General features: G+C 41.7%; 1 protein-coding gene across 14 annotated transcripts in view; it reads left to right on the forward strand.

The window, feature by feature from the left end:
• The window catches only part of CHD9 (chromodomain helicase DNA binding protein 9), a 204,980-nt gene that overhangs the window by 130,402 nt on the left and 56,716 nt on the right, over positions 1-17,862 (forward strand). For all 14 annotated transcript variants that reach the window (XM_090061866.1, XM_090061871.1, XM_090061872.1 and 11 more), the window contains 5 exons: positions 621-797; positions 3,571-3,714; positions 5,470-5,725; positions 9,383-9,593; positions 13,881-14,076. In XM_090061866.1, coding sequence (XP_089917992.1) covers positions 621-797; positions 3,571-3,714; positions 5,470-5,725; positions 9,383-9,593; positions 13,881-14,076 — 984 coding nt within the window. The remainder of the gene's footprint in view (positions 1-620; positions 798-3,570; positions 3,715-5,469; positions 5,726-9,382; positions 9,594-13,880; positions 14,077-17,862) is intronic.

A 17,862-nucleotide genomic window follows, 5' to 3' on the forward strand; every position in this document is an offset into this window, starting at 1 on the left:
TTCAGTCCGAGACCTATGGGAGCACTGGGGAACATACAATAGGGCTCTGCAGGCTGTATCTGACATCCCTGAATTATTGCATGCTAGTTGTTTTGCTGAAGAGCTGGCCTATTGTATGTCAGTTCAGTGGAGTCTAGCACATTGACAACATATACGTGTTTTTATTGTTATTTTAATAAAGAAATTGCTGACAGACAAGTCCTGTTTTCATAATTTGCTAATGTAGAATGATATCTCATCTAGTTTTATTACTTTTTTTTATGACAGCGAATTTTTAATAATAAGATTTTTTTCACATAGTTAAAAATGTGGCATACTGTGACACTTCTATTGCTATAGTTTTTATAGGTTAGTTTCTGATAGTTGGAAGGCAAAGTAGAATCAATTGGAAATATATTTGTTTAACAGGATAGCATTCTTAAAAATGGAAAATTACTGATTTGGTGTTAATTATAGTGTGTCAAGGACTTAGCATCTTTGGTAAGATGAAGTCATTTATATTTCAAGATATTAAGGTACAACTGATTAATATTTCAGTAGCAAAACCAGGAATTTGAGTATGAAAAATGAGTGGTTTCAACAAAGGTGACACATTGCCTTATTTGTTGATCAATCTCTAGGGGCGTATCATTCGAGGTACATACAGATTCCAAGCCATTATCACCACTTTTGAAATGATTCTTGGTGGCTGTCCAGAACTCAATGCAATTGAATGGCGTTGTGTTATTATTGATGAAGCACACAGGCTAAAGAACAAAAATTGCAAACTCTTGGAAGGACTAAAACTCATGAATCTTGTGAGTGATTACATTTTATTTACTTGGTTTAATAAGATTTCTTTTCTGTTAAAACAATTTAAAAGACTACTACAGTAAATTGTAATAATGTATAATTGTTAAATTTAGAATGTTTCTATAAATGTTCAGTCCTATGAAAATTCTGATGATTTTCTCAGTTGAAGGTATGCCATTTTCAGAAATATTTTCAGTATGTTTTTAAGACTGAAATTCAACTTAAACTACCTTTTCTACAAGGCTATTTTGTATAGTCAAGAATTTCATTACAGTGGTATTTCCCATCTATAAAATATTTCCAACGAAGTATTTGCAAATACCATATTTACCCAAACACAAGACGACATCCCGTTCCCCTCCATTCAGTATGGGGGGGAGGGGGAGAACCCTTGCCTTATATTTACATATAAGGAAATGCCATTAAATACATAGTCTGTCATTAACTGCTGTGAAAAGCAGGGTGTGCTCAGTATTAGAAACCAACTATGAAGTTGATTAAATGCAGCAAACACTATGTGACTGTAAAACACAGGGCCCATATTGGACAAACTGATGGGAATCTACTGTAGGGATAATTTAGTGCAGCCTATCTGAATAATATATATTCTAGTGCCCATTGCATGTAGTCCCCCTCAGTGCTGAACTTTTTCAAGTCATGGTGAGCCATTACATTGAATGCATTTTGACTTGTTCTTCATGCCCACAGCTGAGCTGCACCTTTCTTTCCCATTAACAATGATTCCTGTTTCTTCACCAGCCTTAAATGTCTGGCAAACATCACCAAATGAGGTCCCAAACAATTTATCCAGAATACCTGTGTCACCCCCTCCCTTAGCCTGTTGCATGTGATTAGTGTGGCCCCTGCCCTCCATGAGGTAGAGCCAGACCAGTAGTACCTCATCTGTCTGGCCAGATGCCTTATTGTCCTGTGCCTCATCTGGGTATACATTTTTAAAGGATTCAGAGACTTGTGACAAGAACACCCAGTTCTAGTCATGAGTAGGGGCTAGTTAGTCTTCTTTGTGGGGGAGTATCTGGAATATATACATACTGAGCAGTGTTGAGCTGTGGGATCACCATGGCATGAAATGCTCTTTATGCTACTGAGGCCCAGCCCAATGGTAAATCATGAGCCTTTTGACTTTGGGTTAATATCACGCATACTTTGTAATAAGCATAGTAATCCCAGACTAAAAAGTCTAGGATGGAGGGTGCTTGCTTGTAGTATCTGGGGGCATCCGAACCCCAAGACCTCCAGACTCGGGCCTGCAATTACAATGCCTGCCAATGAATTTGGGAATATCTGAAGTCCCAGAGTGATAGGTCCGGGATAAAGGATGCTCGCCAGTTGTAGTGCCGTACATGGTGTTTAGAACAATTGAGTTCTGCCTGCTCAGTCAGTAAGGTTTTTGGAATAATTCAGTTCTGCTTAAGGGATATGATTTAGAACAGATCTGGCTTATTTGACCTGGAACACAAAATAGATTTTAAAAAAAAAAAACCCCAAACCCAAAATGTAGGTACAAAAGTGCTGCTTAAAGGTATGTTTATGAAGTAACAGTACTAAAATTTGCAGCCTTTTAAAAAAGGCAAATTAATCAATTCTCACTGAACAAAGTTTAAGGGTAGCTGTAGCAATTTGCCTATATGCAAATTATTACAGGTTTGTTTATTTTGAGGTTAGTGTTTTCAGATTTGCCATGTGCTCAAAGAAAGTAGGGTCTGACAGTAAGGAGGAGGGAAGAGGGTATAGGGGGGAAGACATTGGGTGGCAGATGGCAAGGGGGCTACCTGACCCCCAGATTTATTTTCCGTACTGTAGCAGTGGGAGGGGGACAAATTCAAGACAGCCTTCCAGTAATTAGATTCTATACCTGGAAAATTATAATGAATTGATAAAATTTCCATATATAGAATCTGGTTATTGTGGGGGTTGTCTTATATTCAGGGTTGTTTTATATTCAGGTAAATGGTAGTTGCTTTTTATAACAGAAGCTGGATAATGTTAAAGATGGGCAGGATTTAAGACTGCAAGATGCTGACAGGAATTTACTACTACTACCTTACCCAAATGAATAGAGATATTGTGAAAAAGAAGGTTTTTGTGGGTGATATCTTTTATTGGAGCCCTGCATGGTTGAGATTGTTAGACGAGCTTTCAAATACAAGGCATTCTGATGAAGAATCAAGCAGGAAGTCTGCGTTCTGAAAAATGCTTTGCATTCTAAAGCTTATCTAATTTAATCCTAACTATGCAATTGGTCCAATGAAAGGTATCACCCACAGAAAACCTACCTTGTCTTTCATATAATTCCTGCATCATCATAGCTACAACTTCAGTCCAACATTAGATACATTGTTGGTTTTTTGAGTCTCATAGTCATGCTTTGCCTTGAAATATTGGGAATTGCCTGCTGTTGGAAGCAGAATGCCAAAATAAATGTTTCAGTTTTGTAACCTGGTATTCCAATTTCTGTTTTACATTTATCCATAACATTTGAGAGTGGGATATGAAAATATTATACAGCAAAAGAGAGAAATAAATTGTATACTCCTGTATAGCCAAGAAATAGCAAGACATGTTACATTTAGAGAAATTCTGACTTAAATTGTGTTTATTGATGGCCTTTATTTTGTTTGTAAACCACTGTATCTATAGTGCCTACATACTGAACTGATTAGATATTAGTACTTAAAAAATAAACAAGCCAGAAAAACAACTTTTTTTGTGAAACGTGTGTGTGCAATTTCATGTGACATCTGTGTCTTTATGTAGGAGCACAAAGTGCTGCTGACAGGCACACCGCTGCAGAACACAGTTGAAGAATTATTTAGTCTCCTTCATTTTCTTGAACCTTTGCGTTTTCCTGCTGAATCTACATTCATGCAGGAATTTGGGGATCTTAAAACAGAGGAGCAGGTACTATATATGAATTGTTACTTAGCTTCTCAGTTGTAAAATAATAAGAATGAACAGTTTGGGAGGTTATTTTTGTTCTTTTTGTTACTGCTGTGAGTGGGTCATATTTAATTCCTTTTTGGGTGTCACTGTTCTTTCAATTATTTTCAAAATAATGTGGGTGACTAATCCTTTGTACTGTATGTTCTTTTCTTTTGGCAATCACATACCTACCCTTCAGGGTAGGTGTAATTTTTCTAAAGCATAATGATGATACGGTGTTGTGTATATGAAATAGTGGTGCACTGCTAAAGATTTTTTGGGCCCATGCCACTGGCCAATTATTAATGAGCCATGTCAGCTGGTACTGAGCTGATTGCTGATATGGAAGCCTGGCATCTTGGAGAGCAATGTCCGGCTGGTAAATCTGTTAGAGGGAGGGAGGAGGTGGGGGGGTGCAGGTCGAGGCCCCCACAGTGAGGGAGGGAGTGGGGCCAGGGCAGGGAGGGATGGAGCTGTGAGCAGGTCGTCTGGGGAGGATGGGAGGCTCCCACCACTGCACACACCTCTGGGGGAGGCATCGGGGGTATGTGCCCCCCGGACCTGTTTGGGGTAAGGGTGGGCTGCTGATGTGTGCTGGGGCTAGGGGCAGCACCCAGCTGTTCCCAGCATAGGGGTTGGCCTGGGGCTGTGCTTGGGGTGGGCAGCAGTGGTGCTGGGAGGGAGGATCACAGGGGGCCTAGAGCCATCTCAAAATTTTCTGTAGCCCCCCTCCCAGCGCTGCTGCCACCTGCCCTTAGTGCAGCCCTAGCCCAACCTCCCTGCTGGAAAGAGCCGGGTGCCGCCTTTGGCCCCAGCCCACAGCAGCCGCCCATCCTTACCCTTCACGCAGAACTGAGGGGCCATGCCTCTCCCAGGCATGTGCACAGTGATGAGAGCCATCCTGCCCTTCCCGTGCCCCCCAGATGAACCACTTACAGCTCCCTCCCATGAGTTGCTGCGGCTGGGCAGCACCAGTCCCACTCCCTCCCTCACCATGGGAGCCTTGATCTGCCTCCCCATGCCCTTTCTCTCCCACAGACTTACTGGCCTGATGCTCCTTTCCAAGCTACCAGGCTGCACTCCTGGCCATGTGCATGCTGTAGCTGTGCCCGTGCCCACAGCATTTATTGGCAACATTATTGGCCACTTCAGGCAAAAAAAGCCAATTGCTGATAATGTCAATTTTCCTTTTATTGGTGCCAATACGATATGGACCAATGTATTGGTGCACCTCCTAATATGAAATCATTCTTTCAAATGATTAAGGTGAGAAACTCTGCTTGGCATTCCAAACATACAGTATTTGAAATGAAATATAACCTGTCGAAGAAAATCTCTCCAGTATTTTTGTTTCAAATCCTTTATATTTTAATTAGTATTATAGTGTACATGGTAATTATATGCTTTTAATTATTAAATTCTCAGAATTGTAATTGATCTTAGATAATTTTTTTTTTCCTTATTACATAACAAGCTTTATATATATGACAAGTAAAAGAGTGATCAAAGTTCTCTTTTCCTAAAGCTGGGTTCTTCACTACCAAAAAGCTTCCTTTTTTTTCAGTGCACCTTAAAAATAATTGTGGTAATTTGTGTCAAAAAGCAAGAATATATCCCTTCCAGGGATATATTTCATGTAAATATGGCAAAGCGGTGATATAGAAGCTAAAACATTAAATTAAGCTACTTTGCTACCTTTTTATGTATTCCTATTGATCATTAAATTTTATTCAGGTGCAGAAACTACAAGCTATTCTGAAACCAATGATGCTGAGACGTTTAAAAGAAGATGTAGAGAAAAAGTTGGCACCCAAGGAAGAAACTATAATTGAAGTAGAACTAACTAATATCCAGAAGAAATATTATCGTGCAATTTTGGAGAAGAATTTTGCTTTTTTGTCTAAAGGAGCAGGCCAAGCTAACGTACCTAATCTAGTTAACACTATGATGGAACTCAGAAAGTGCTGCAATCATCCTTATCTCATCAAAGGTAATACGATTATAAAATACTCAAAGCCTCTTAAAACAAAATTGAAAATCTCAGTCCTATTTTATTTCAAATCTTTCCCGTTTTGTTCAGAATTGTAGGGTTTGGTATTTCTTGAAAAGTATCCTGATTAAGTTTTAAAACAAACTTATGTCAGTTTTCTGTATCTATATGTATGTGTATATATGTATGCATAGAGAAAATGATTCGAGAAAATTCCGTTTAACAAGGTCTGAAATATGAACAAGCGTGTGTGTGTGTATGCTTGTTCATATTTCAGACCATGTTAAATGAAAAATCATTTTCTCAAGGGGGGCGGTGTTAGAGTAATTTTTTTTTTCCAGAGTAGGATTCTGATTTGAAAATGTTACATCTCTTTCAATCTCTCCATAATCAAGAAGTCTGGATCTTTAACTGTGAAATCCCTGTAGCTATTGAAAACAAATATGTAGTGTAGCTTAATATTAATTTATTTTCTTCTGTTCATAGATCCCTTGAATTCATTATTTTTCTCTACTTGTAAGAAAAATACACTTGGAGCCAGATCCTCTTCTACAGACTAGATATCTAAATGACAAAGGGGTGGTTGTTAAACATCTAAGTCTCCAAGCTGTTTAGAGAGTTAACTTGTCAGGAATATCAAGTCCCTGAAACACTTTTAAGGCATCTACTTTTGTAACATGTCTTCATCTTAGCCATAAACATGTAAATCACAAAAAAGCAGTGAGGAGGAGGAGGAGAATTCATTCACCTTTCGCTTGAATAGGATGTTGATTGTGGCACTCACCAAGGAAGAGAGAGATCTGGGTTCTAGGCTTGCTCAGCCTAAGCAGAGGTTTGAATTGGTCTCACTCATTAAGAAAGTGGCATTACCACCAGGTTATATGCTTAAGCAGGGCTCAGAGCATCTTGCTGGGGTGATCTGACCTCCACGGACTTCCTGCCCCTTGGGCAGGGAGCTGGACCTGATGATCTCGCAAGGTCCCTTCCAGCCCCTGATGTCTATGAAATCCTTCATCCCTACTGAAGCTGGACTGCTAGTTGGAAAGGAATTGAGAGTCCTGGGGGCAAAAAGCAAACAAGCAAGAGGGTTGCCTTACTTCGTATTCCAGTGGGGAGGATACCCTAGGTTCTGGTCCCTGTTTCTAATGCTGTGTATGCATTTGCAGTGAACAGTCACTGCAGCATGCATATTGCAACAGTATATTGCAACAGTATGTTGCAACATTGGAAACTGCAGAATCAGGTAACCAGTTGCTTGTTGTCATAGTTCCGTGACTTTTCCATTCCTTCACCGGACAGGATAGAAGGTGCTCTCAGCCTTTCTGGATCCAAAGCATGGTTAGGACACTTTCCTGGGTAATCGGGTGTATGGGATCAAAGTGCCTCAGACTGTGTGGTCTGGAACCTAGGTTTCCCTCTTGCTGGCAAGTACCTTAAACACTAAATTAGTAGATAATAGGTGGGTGGCTCCTACTGCTCAGTTCAGCTTCTTTCCAACTGATTTGGATTCTGAGATGATAATGGTGCATAATGGGCATCAGTGATTGAGACATCTGAGAGGCAGGTATTTGTTCCCATAAACTGCCACTGTTGGCCACTGCCTTCTCAGTGCTGTGTGCCCTGGAGGCCCATAATGTTGCCCACTGAGACCCCTCCTCAGAGCCTTAAATGGAATATACTTCTTGAGACCAAATGTTTATATGTTTGAGCAAGCAACCATATAGGTGTAAGCATTTAGTAAAATAGGATTTAGGCCTATTTTACAGCAAGACTAAGGAAAGTGGTATTTTAAATGTTACGTGTGTGTGTGTGTGTGTGTGTGTGTGTGTGTGTGTGGCTTTTCAGGCCACCTTTGCAATTCTGGGCTATTCTGGAGGTTCATGTGGCCCTTCACATAGCTTTGTGCCTCCTTGAGTGCCTATATGGGTTCCTCTACATGTGCAGGTAAAGGCACAATGGGATCTAATGCAGGAGCTACACAGTCGTGTGCATAGCAGGACATATGATTTGTTGGATTGTGCATTAGATCCCAGGCTCCCCTTGCACCAGCAAGAAACAGGCTCCTGTTTGGGAACCCTCTCAGTTGAGGGACTCCCAACCGTGGGGGCACCCCATGCACTCCCCAGAGCTAGGGGATTGCAACTGCCATGATCCCCTGAGCCTTGAGAGTGTGGGGGAGATTGCAGCCGTGCTCTACAGGTAGGTCCAGCACTAGGAAGCACATTGTGGGGACCCAGCCTCCACACCTGTGAGCTGGATCCTGGCAGCTGGGGGTTGCTGCTGGGACCCAGAGTCAGCATCTGCTAAAGCTGAGTCCCCTTAGCTGTGGGACTCCCAGTCCCAGTGGGGGTTGGTGCACCCCTGCAGCTGGGAGCCTTGTCAGCTGATGGGTCTCCCAGCTACACAGGCAAACTAAAGCTCAGTAGCAACCAGCTATCAAGTTAGTACAAATTTTTCATGGTCAACTTTATAGCTGGTTGGAGATGTTTAGGGTATGATTAGCTACTTTGTGTATGTAGCAGGTCTCAGGGTATTTTGCAATTAACCAGTTAACTGCATAATATCTATAACGTGTAGAAGGCCTAAGTATCATCAGCCTCACCTAGATTTCTGTATTGTTAAAGATGTTGTTCCATGCCTGATGCACCATAACAGCATATAGAGCCCACCTGGGCACATCAGTGCTTCCCAAGGTCTCTATAAAATTTCTTCTGAGGGCCAAATTCTGCTTTTATTCATAGCTGCGCAACATGATCAGTAATTGTGAAAAAAAGAACCTGGCTATAAAAAGAAAAAACAATTCATGGGTGAAATAGAGTTGAATAGCTAGCCTGACTCTGTTATAGGGGTGAAATGGGCCCTATTCGATTTGGATTCAGATTTGGCCTGAATCAGGGACAGTGATTCGATTAATTGATTTGGATTATTGTCCCTGATTCAGTTTGGCCAAATCCGAATCTGAAGATTCAATACTGATTCAGAAAATCAGCGGTTCGGACATAGACAAAGCTTTAAATGTTTTTTCAGCATGTCTCGAAGTACTAGGCATAGCTGTGTCCCACAGGAGTGGGGGGACACTTCTGGGTCTGCCAGGGAGTGAGCTGGGCCCCCCCATGCCCACCTGGCTTGGCGATAGGACACGGGGGTACCCTGGGTGCCCCCGAGACCCAGGAGGCACCAGTCACCAAGCTAGGGAGACATGGGGCGAGGGGCCCTAGCGCACACCCCGGTGGACCTGGAAGCGGACCGGAAGTGCTTCTGGTCCATTTCTGGGTCTGTTGCTGAGCACACTTGGGAGCCCCCCAAGCTTCTGTGGGACACTCCATGCATCACAGCACTCATGAGCCACCTGCTACCTACAGGTAGGTAGAAAAAAGCATTTAAAGCTGTGTCTATGTCCGAATCTCTCCAAGTTGAGTCGAAGGGTTCCAGTTCGATTCGGAGAGATTAAAGGGTCCTCTGTTTTAATTCGGTTTTGGCCACCAAATCGGGCTGAAACTCCGTTGAATCAAATCAGGGACCAAAGCTTCGCACAGCCCTATTATTCAGTATTTTGTATTGGAGGGGGGAAGGGAGAGATTGAATTAAAAGCATACCTACAGTTAAAAAATAATAATAAAAATCTTTGAGACTAATACGGTATATATTTTGTGACAGGTGCTGAAGAGAAAATCCTTGGAGAGTTTAGAGAGACATATAGTCCAACTGCACCTGACTTCCACCTACAAGCAATGATCCACTCTGCTGGTAAATTGGTTCTCATTGATAAACTTCTTCCAAAAATGAAAGCAGGAGGCCATAAGGTGCTTATCTTCTCTCAGATGGTTCGCTGCCTTGACATTCTGGAGGACTATCTTATACATAAGAGGTAGGAGGTTACATAAGTTACGATTACAATATGTTGTTCTTTTGAATAGTACCCAGGATACCTTATCATAATATACTAGGGATAAAAATAGTGAATTTGGTAGTTTTTTCCATATTCTGCAGTATATATCTTTTTTTCAACTTTGGCAAATGCATCATTCTTTAATGTATTAATATGCATTTTAAATGAGTAAACTTCATAATATTGTGCTAGGTTTTTGGCTGTAGCCATGTTGGTCTAAGGACGTAGGCAGGCAAGATTCTTTGGGTAGTTTTGATATCTTTTATTAGAGCAACTGAGTAGCTGGAAAGTTCTTTGCAAGCTTTTGTGCGCAATCACCCTTCTTCAGGCATAGGAAGTCTCTGATGTTCTGAGACTCCAAGGAGTGAAAGAAGCTAAAAGTGTAACAGGTTGTCAGTGAGAGTGTAAATAGGTGTAAATTGGGAAAATAAAAAGGTAGAGCAGGGAAGGGAGGGGGAAAAACCGGGGGGGGGAAAATTAAGTGATTAAGGGAGACTCCAGTAGTAGTAATTCAAGGTAGGTTTTTCATATCTAATGCTGAAAGAATACAATTATTATCAAGTGCTTATACTAAGATCATGTTTCATCTCTGTTTTTTAATAATTATTTATGCATTATTACACTCAAAGAAAAATAAGACATGGATGTTGCCTATTACTTAGCAGTGAAATAGTTGCTAATATATAGGTAAATTGAACAATGACATTTTTCAAATTGCTTGCATTTTGTATGTTGTTTTTTCTAACATACTGTGCAAAAGTCAAGGAAATAAATGTTGGCACATATATAAATATTTCAATGTGAGATGTTTATCTCTGCTGTAGCAACATTTAAAAAATGTATAAACTGGGAAACAGTAATATGGACTAGATCATTTGTGTATTTAGGAGTGTGGGGGTTTTGGAGGGTTTTTTTAAAAATTATTATTAGGGTAGCATGGAACACTCTTTGTTTGCCAGAAACATGGCTTTTCTCCTGTACTTCAGTTTAACCAGAATATTTTAATAGGTTTAAAGTCAGAAGTATTATATAAGTTGGGAATTATGTTCATGTAAAATTGTAGCAAAGAAATATTTAAAATAAAAATAGTGCAACAGTGACTGTATGTTGGACATCAGTAATAGTACAAATGCAAACATGGTACTTTTACTGATTTTTATTTTTTTTTAACTTCTATTCTAAAAGCATTGGAAAGGATACTCTAGGGAATGCAACTGAAAACATTCTTTATTATTGTATACCCTTCTCTTAGTTACTTTTCCTGCGACATCCTTTTCATGTATATTAATCCTTATAGATTACCCCCACTGAAAGCCAAACCAGTACAAGATGCACAATTTTCATTCAAAGAACACCAAGCATATAAATTGCCTTCTATATTCTTCACTCCTGAATTTGGTCTAGACTCTAGACTTCTGTGGGATATATGCCTGCTGAGTCAAGATTGAATGTGAACAAAATAGAATGCAATAGTCAGTAGTATTTTTTCCTTTGTGAAAGAAATATTACTAAATTAAGTTTCATTAGGACACTCAGCATTGACACTTCGGATCAGGCAGAAATAGTTTTAATTTCAGTTGCACAGCATATTAAAAGAGCCTGGTTCTCATCATTTACCAGGTTTAAAGATCATAATCCTTTTGTTATAAGTAGAGTTACTCCTGATTCATGTTAGTATAAGGTCAGAATTATGCTGTATGGCCCCAGTTCAGCAGATCTCATCTGCTTAACTTTTAATTTTAAGTCCCTAAATAATCCCATTGACTCTAGTGCAGCTCCTCACATATTTAAAATTATCTGATTAAGTACTGTTCTGAATCAAGGCATGAAATTGCCGGCCTGATCCAGAGTCAGCTGAAGTCATTAGGAGGTTTTCTATCAATTCTGATGGGACTTGAATTAAACTAATAAAAACTGTCATGTAAACATATAAAAACACTTAAATGGCTCATTTTTTACAAGTCTTGAAGAATTTAGTATTAGACACTGACAGTTTTAGTTTTTTGGTATTGTTTAAAATCCTATCTAAAGAAAATGTTTGACTGTTTATTTGTTTTCCCAGATGCAAATAATACATAAACTAATGAAACTTTATGAATATGTAGAATCTTCTGCTGAAAGCCACAAAGTATAAACTTGCTTGATATTACTCTTTGATTAGGATTGTTAGTACATGACAACGCATACGTGGCTGCCTGCCAAAATGCCTGTGGACCTGTGAATTATCTTGTGTGCCATTTTATGCTTGATTAGAAGGAAAAACAAGCTTGGGAAGCTTTCAGCTAACAAATACAAATTTTACATCTTACCCCTTTTTGCCACATGTAGGGGGTTTTGCTCTTGTTTGGAGGTAGGGGAAGGAATCATCTTGTTTTAGGTTTAGCTGTTCCAACATTTGCACAAGATTTGGTTTTAATGTTAAGTTAGGAAAGGAATGACAGTTGACTTACAGATTTTTAGGTTTGTCAGCTTTTCCTACAAATATTTGAATGGTAGCCACAATTATTCATTTTTCTTCAATTTTGGTTTGGCTTGACGATGCTTATGTGGCTTGTCCTCTGGCAGCTAATTAAATATTGCGTTTACTGATTAGTCACTACCCCTAATGTAATTGGCATACAATAAGAAACCAAAGCATTCTATACTTTCTCTGTGTACACAATAAATGATCAAAGAATAGCATATCATCTTGGAATTTTTGTGCATAGTTCTTTGAAAAATCAGTGTTTGGGAAGACTCAAAAAGCAAATAGAATGTTAGGAATTAAGAAGGGAACTGAAAACAAAATAGAAAATGTCTTTATGCCACCATGTGAATCATTGGTCCTCCCACATCTTGAATCCTGTGTATAATTCTAGTTGTCCCACCTCCACCTTACTAGAATTTAGAAAAGCTATATAGAAGGGGTAAGCAAAGATGATCAGGGATGTGGAGAGATTTCCAAATAAGGAAGGATTAAATAGACTAGGACTTTTCATCTTAGAGAAGAAAGCAAGTGGGAGGAGATACAATTATAGGTCTGTAAAACAGGGAATTGTTATGGAAAGTAAATAAGGATTTACTGTTTACCAGCTCTCACATACCTGAGAATTAGGAAGCAGGTCTGTGTAATTTAACTTACAGAAGTCATTACCACAACATGCTTGTAAAGGACAGCTCTTTACCCAGATTCTAAAGAGAATAGGCAAATTCATTCAGAGTAGATCCGTGTATTAAACACAACAGTAGGTCTACAACCTCCAATTCAGGGCTCCTTAGGCCTCTAAATCAGTGCTTCCCGAACTTTTCCTCAGCATGACCCCATTTATGGCCCTATTTCCTTCAGAATGGCCCCTGACTCCAAACCCACAGCCCCCACCCCTGCACCCCTGCGGCCCCATCCACTGATGTTGCAACCCATGTGGGGTTGCAGCCCACAGTTTGGGAACTGCTGCCCTAAATGCTGGAAACTGGAGGGGGAAAGGGCAGATTTTCTTGTTAGCATCCAGTATTTTCCCTTTAGTATCTTCTCTATACCATCTGAGAGACAGGATACTGGACTACGTGGCCCTGTAATTTAACCTAGTATGATATCTCTTATGTTCTTAAATTTGTAATTTTTAACTAAATCTTTTATGGACTTTTTGACACAATGAAACACCACAGTAATTCATATTCCTGTTATACGTGATCATATATTATGATTTCTTCTCAACTTTTAAAGTTTAAAGCAACTTAGTATAAAGTAGAGTTGTCAAACTCATCTGGCCCTACAAGCTGGATGAGTGGTGCAGGATCAGCCCATAGGCTGAATCAGGCCCACAGACCCCTACTTTCATGCATGATCCAAAGCATATGGCACCCACTCGGGCCATGCCAGGCCAGTGGCCCAAGTGAACGCCTCGTGCAGCACAGCCTCAGACTACACCAGTGTGTGGTGCAGCCCAGGACCAGTCACAGAAAGCACCACAGGTGGCACAACTCAGGCAGGTTTGAGGGAGCATCATATATGGTGCAGAGCCAGGCCAGCATAGTGTATGGGTTGATAGAGCAACACTGGTGGCCAGATTGTGGGAAATGTCAGAGCTGCTTTTAAGTACTTTTCAAAATGTAAACTTCATCCCAGTTGCTGGTTATATTCATCAAGAGTAAACAGAAAACAAAGGGGTTTTTTCATATTAAATAATAAATACTTAAGCAGCATTGCTTGTATCATTCTTATTTTTCTAAATATAGATTTTTTGTAATAGGCTTTTTATTTGTTTGTTTTTGTTTTATGCTTTCTAGATACTTATATGAACGAATAGATGGAAGAGTAAGAGGGAATCTGAGGCAAGCTGCTATCGATCGATTTAGCAAACCAGACTCTGATCGGTTCGTGTTCCTTCTGTGTACCAGAGCTGGTGGACTGGGCATTAATTTGACTGCAGCTGATACATGTATTATTTTTGATTCTGACTGGAATCCTCAGAATGATCTGCAGGTAAATTAATTTGAGATAAAATGTATAAAACATAAGAAAGCAGAGATAATCAGAATAAACTTGGACATTTTATTATATATAGTTCTGAAATACTGAATCTTTTTTAACTTACATTTTGCAATTTTTGTGAAGTTTTCATATATGTATCTATATATTTATTATAGATGCCCATATATAGGTATATTAGAGAGCACTTATCACCAAATGAAAACTTACTGTACATTTCACTAATAATGAAGAATACAGCTAAAAAAAAAATGCAGTAATAAGTAAATAAGCTGGGCTTTCCCTTTCACTATCACAACTATACTTTTTCATTATGCTTTTCAAAGTTGCCTTAAAAACCTAGAGAATTTGAAATATTCTAAAAGTTTCTTTTTACATTTTCCTGTCACTTCTCAAAAATGTTTGTCCATTCTTCCCCAAGTTGTTTTAATTAAAGTTGTCTCTTGCTTAAATCATAATATAGAAGCATATAAGGTGCTGCAAAGGTAAATGCTGTACAAGAGATTACAAAATGCTCACTCAGAGTTGTGAAGGTATCACAAAATTCAGGTTATAGTTTTTTATACATTAATTACTTAAACTCTGGGTTGGCAATAGCAGAGTAAGAGGAAAATTTGGTCCCGTGTTTAGTAATAAGCAGGAATCTGGGTTTTCTGTTTCCTGAGGGGAAAACATGGATTTTCCCCTTTAAGTGGAGAAAAATGCAGGATACCACAGGTTTCCCCTTCCAGGCTGGCAGCATTCTAGTCTTCAAGGAGCTGCTTGGGTTGGGGGGAGTGGGGGGTGGGTGATTGGAGGCAGGGGATGCCACATGCATATGCACACACACACACAGAGCCAAGCAGGGTGGTGGGAGCAGCCCTGGCAGCTGGATACAGGCAAGTCCATGGGCAGGGTGGTTGGAGGGCCAGGGCTTGGGAACCATCAGGGCAGGTGTGTGTATGTGTGTAGGGTGAGGATGGTGGGGTAGGTTCCTGCTGGTGCTGGGTGAAAGTGTCTGGACACTAGGACTTTGGTGGGGCAGAGAGGTCAGAGGTGGGGGGTGCTGCAGGTGTTCTCTTCTCCTTTTTTCCAGCCTATGCTGGGGCCAGACTCACTCCATGACTGGCAGTGTGAGCCACAGGTGCTGTGCTCCAGCCTGGGCATGATGGAGACTGCCTGAAGCCCCTTGCCCTCCTCCTGCTACCTGCAATATGGCCTAGTCCAGAGACGCACTCAGCTTTATGATGCTGCTGTGGAACCTAGCAGCACTGGTATCATAGTACTTAGGGTCGGAAGGGACCTAAACAGATCATCAAGTCCAACCCCCTGCCCCGGGCAGGAATGGGTGCCGGGATCATATCACCTCAGCCAAATATCTGTCCAGCCTTCTCTTGAAGACCCCCAAGGTAGGAGAGAGCACCACCTCCCTTGGGAGTCCATTCCAGAGCCTGACAGCCCTAACTGTAAAGTAATGGCTCCTGAACCAGCCTGAACCTTCTCTCTAACAATTTGTGACTGTTAATCGCAGTAACCCCTAGCGGTGCCTGGGAGACCAGAGCCTCACCCAGTTGCCGCTGGTTCCCCCTCGTAAGTTTGTAAATGGCCATCAGATCCCCTCTTAGCCTTTTCTTGTGGAGGCTGAATAGGTTCAGGCCCTATTGTGGTCCTCCCTACTGTGCCATACCTGCCAGTGGCATGGGACAGTGTGTGATGCCACTGCCTGTGCTTCCTCATGAGGTGCACTGCATGCACCTTGTGCTGAAAGACATCCCTGCCATGTCCCCACACACCTCCATCCTGAGAGTCTGCATGGGGCTATGCAAAGCAGGGGTCAGCTGATCTCCCCTTCCAGCAGGGTTGGGGGGGGAGGTCAAGACCTGCAGGTCAGGAGTGAGGGCCACCAACAGGGCTGGGGTTGGGAGGGCATGGTGCGGAGTTTTGGGTTGGGAGTGAAGGGCATCGGCAGGGCCAGGGGGTCGCAGGTTGGGAGTGAGGGGCACCGGAATGGCTGGACAGGGCAGAAGACTGGGTCGGGAGTGAGGGGCACTGGCAGGGCTCACAGGGCTGTGGGTCAAGAGTGAGGGGCACCTGTGGGGATATAGGGCTGTGGGTTGGAAGTGAGGGGCACCGGCATGGACAGGGAGCCAGCATGATTGAGGCACTGGTAGGGCTCCAAATTGCTTTAAAGTTGCAAATATATCAATAAAACATTGTGTTCAACTGATACCTGGATAGATAGATGTAGTGACATTCATTTTAATTGTGGTAAAACATGGATTTTTAATCAGAGAATTGGGGGGGAAATCAGATAATTTTGGATTTTTTAACAGAGAAAACCAGGATCCTTGTGACTAGTATTATTCCTGAAGTTCAGGGCTGTCAAACTCACCTTGTTCCCTGGGCCGGATCTGGATTGCAGGGTTCTTTCTGGGCCAGATCCAACCCAGGGTATGCAGCAGCAGCTTCAGCTCCCACCTGGAGCACATGGTGGCATCTCCAAACCAGAGCATGTGATAGCAGCAGTGGTTCCAGCTCTCAACTGGAGTACACAGTAGCCACTCCCCCACTGCATGTCCCATGCCAGAGTTGAAGCTGCTGCCACTATGCCCTCTGCCACAGTGGCACCTCCAGCTTTGACTCCAACTCAGGGCAAGCAGTGGGGGCCCGTGGCTGTGGGGGTAGAGTTGTGGTAGGGCAGATACGGGGGGAAGAGTCCAGAAAGCAACAAGGACTGTGTCCACGATTCTGTGGCAGGTCCATTCCCTTCAGCCATGTTGGTAGTCTAGCAGGTCAGATGAGTGGCTTCATTAGCCAGATTCAGCCCATAGGCCGTATGTTTGACGTCCCTGCTATAGTGGTTTCTGAAAGTTATTCCCATCTACCCACAATTAGATCAATTAAAAAAAATGCAAAATGGCAAAAGGAAAGACATAGACTTTTCATATCTCGGTAGGAGTGAGAAGACTGCAACTAGGATTTGTCATAGTTTTATGTACAGTACCGCATATAACAGACTGTGAGTGCAGTTAAGAGTCCAGTTAGTATATAAGGCAGGGACTTTCAACCAGGGTGCTGCAGCACCATGAGGTGCCTTTAGATGCTTTCAGAGGTGCCATGCAATTTTAGCACTTTCAGGTATGCAAATATCATTCACATTATAAGCCCAGGATTTCAAATAGGAATCTATAGTGTTAAAAATATTCTTCCCTTTTGTTGTCTTTTTGAGACCTTTGCAACAGAACAATTGCTCATTATTTTTCTTTTGCCCTAATGAACTAATGAAAGCTGAGACCTGAGGGATGTCTTGAGTCCATCCAGGGTATCTAAAAGGTTGGGAACCACTGAGGGGTTTTGAGGAACAACCGAAAGATAAAAACATTAATAATGTAAAACTTAAAGAAAAAATGAGAGAGTTACCCATGTTAATGTCAAGTCAGGCAGAAGGCAGAGCAAGGTGGCATCTTAACGACTAAACGCCTTTCTGAAAAACCTTTAGTCTCTAAAGTGCCATTTTGCCCTGCCTAAGGCAGGGGTGGGCAAAATGTCGGATCTGGCCAGCAGCCAGACTCCATTTCCCAGCAGCCCCTGCCCATGTGGCTGGGGGTGGCTTCCATGGAGACCCCAGCAAAAGCTGTACTATGATAGTGCACAGGCTGAGGTTTCCGTGGAGACCAGCCCCAGCAGCATGTAGCGGGGCACGGAGCTGCTCCGGAGCCCAGCTAGGATCTTGCGGTGGTGGCACTGTGGTCCAGAGCCAAGGAAGAGCTGTGATCAGCCTACATGCCCCAGGCAGTGACG

Source organism: Crocodylus siamensis, chromosome 9 (assembly GCF_052110815.1).
Source record: "Crocodylus siamensis isolate JL-2025a chromosome 9, ASM5211081v1, whole genome shotgun sequence".
NCBI lineage: Eukaryota > Metazoa > Chordata > Crocodylia > Crocodylidae > Crocodylus > Crocodylus siamensis.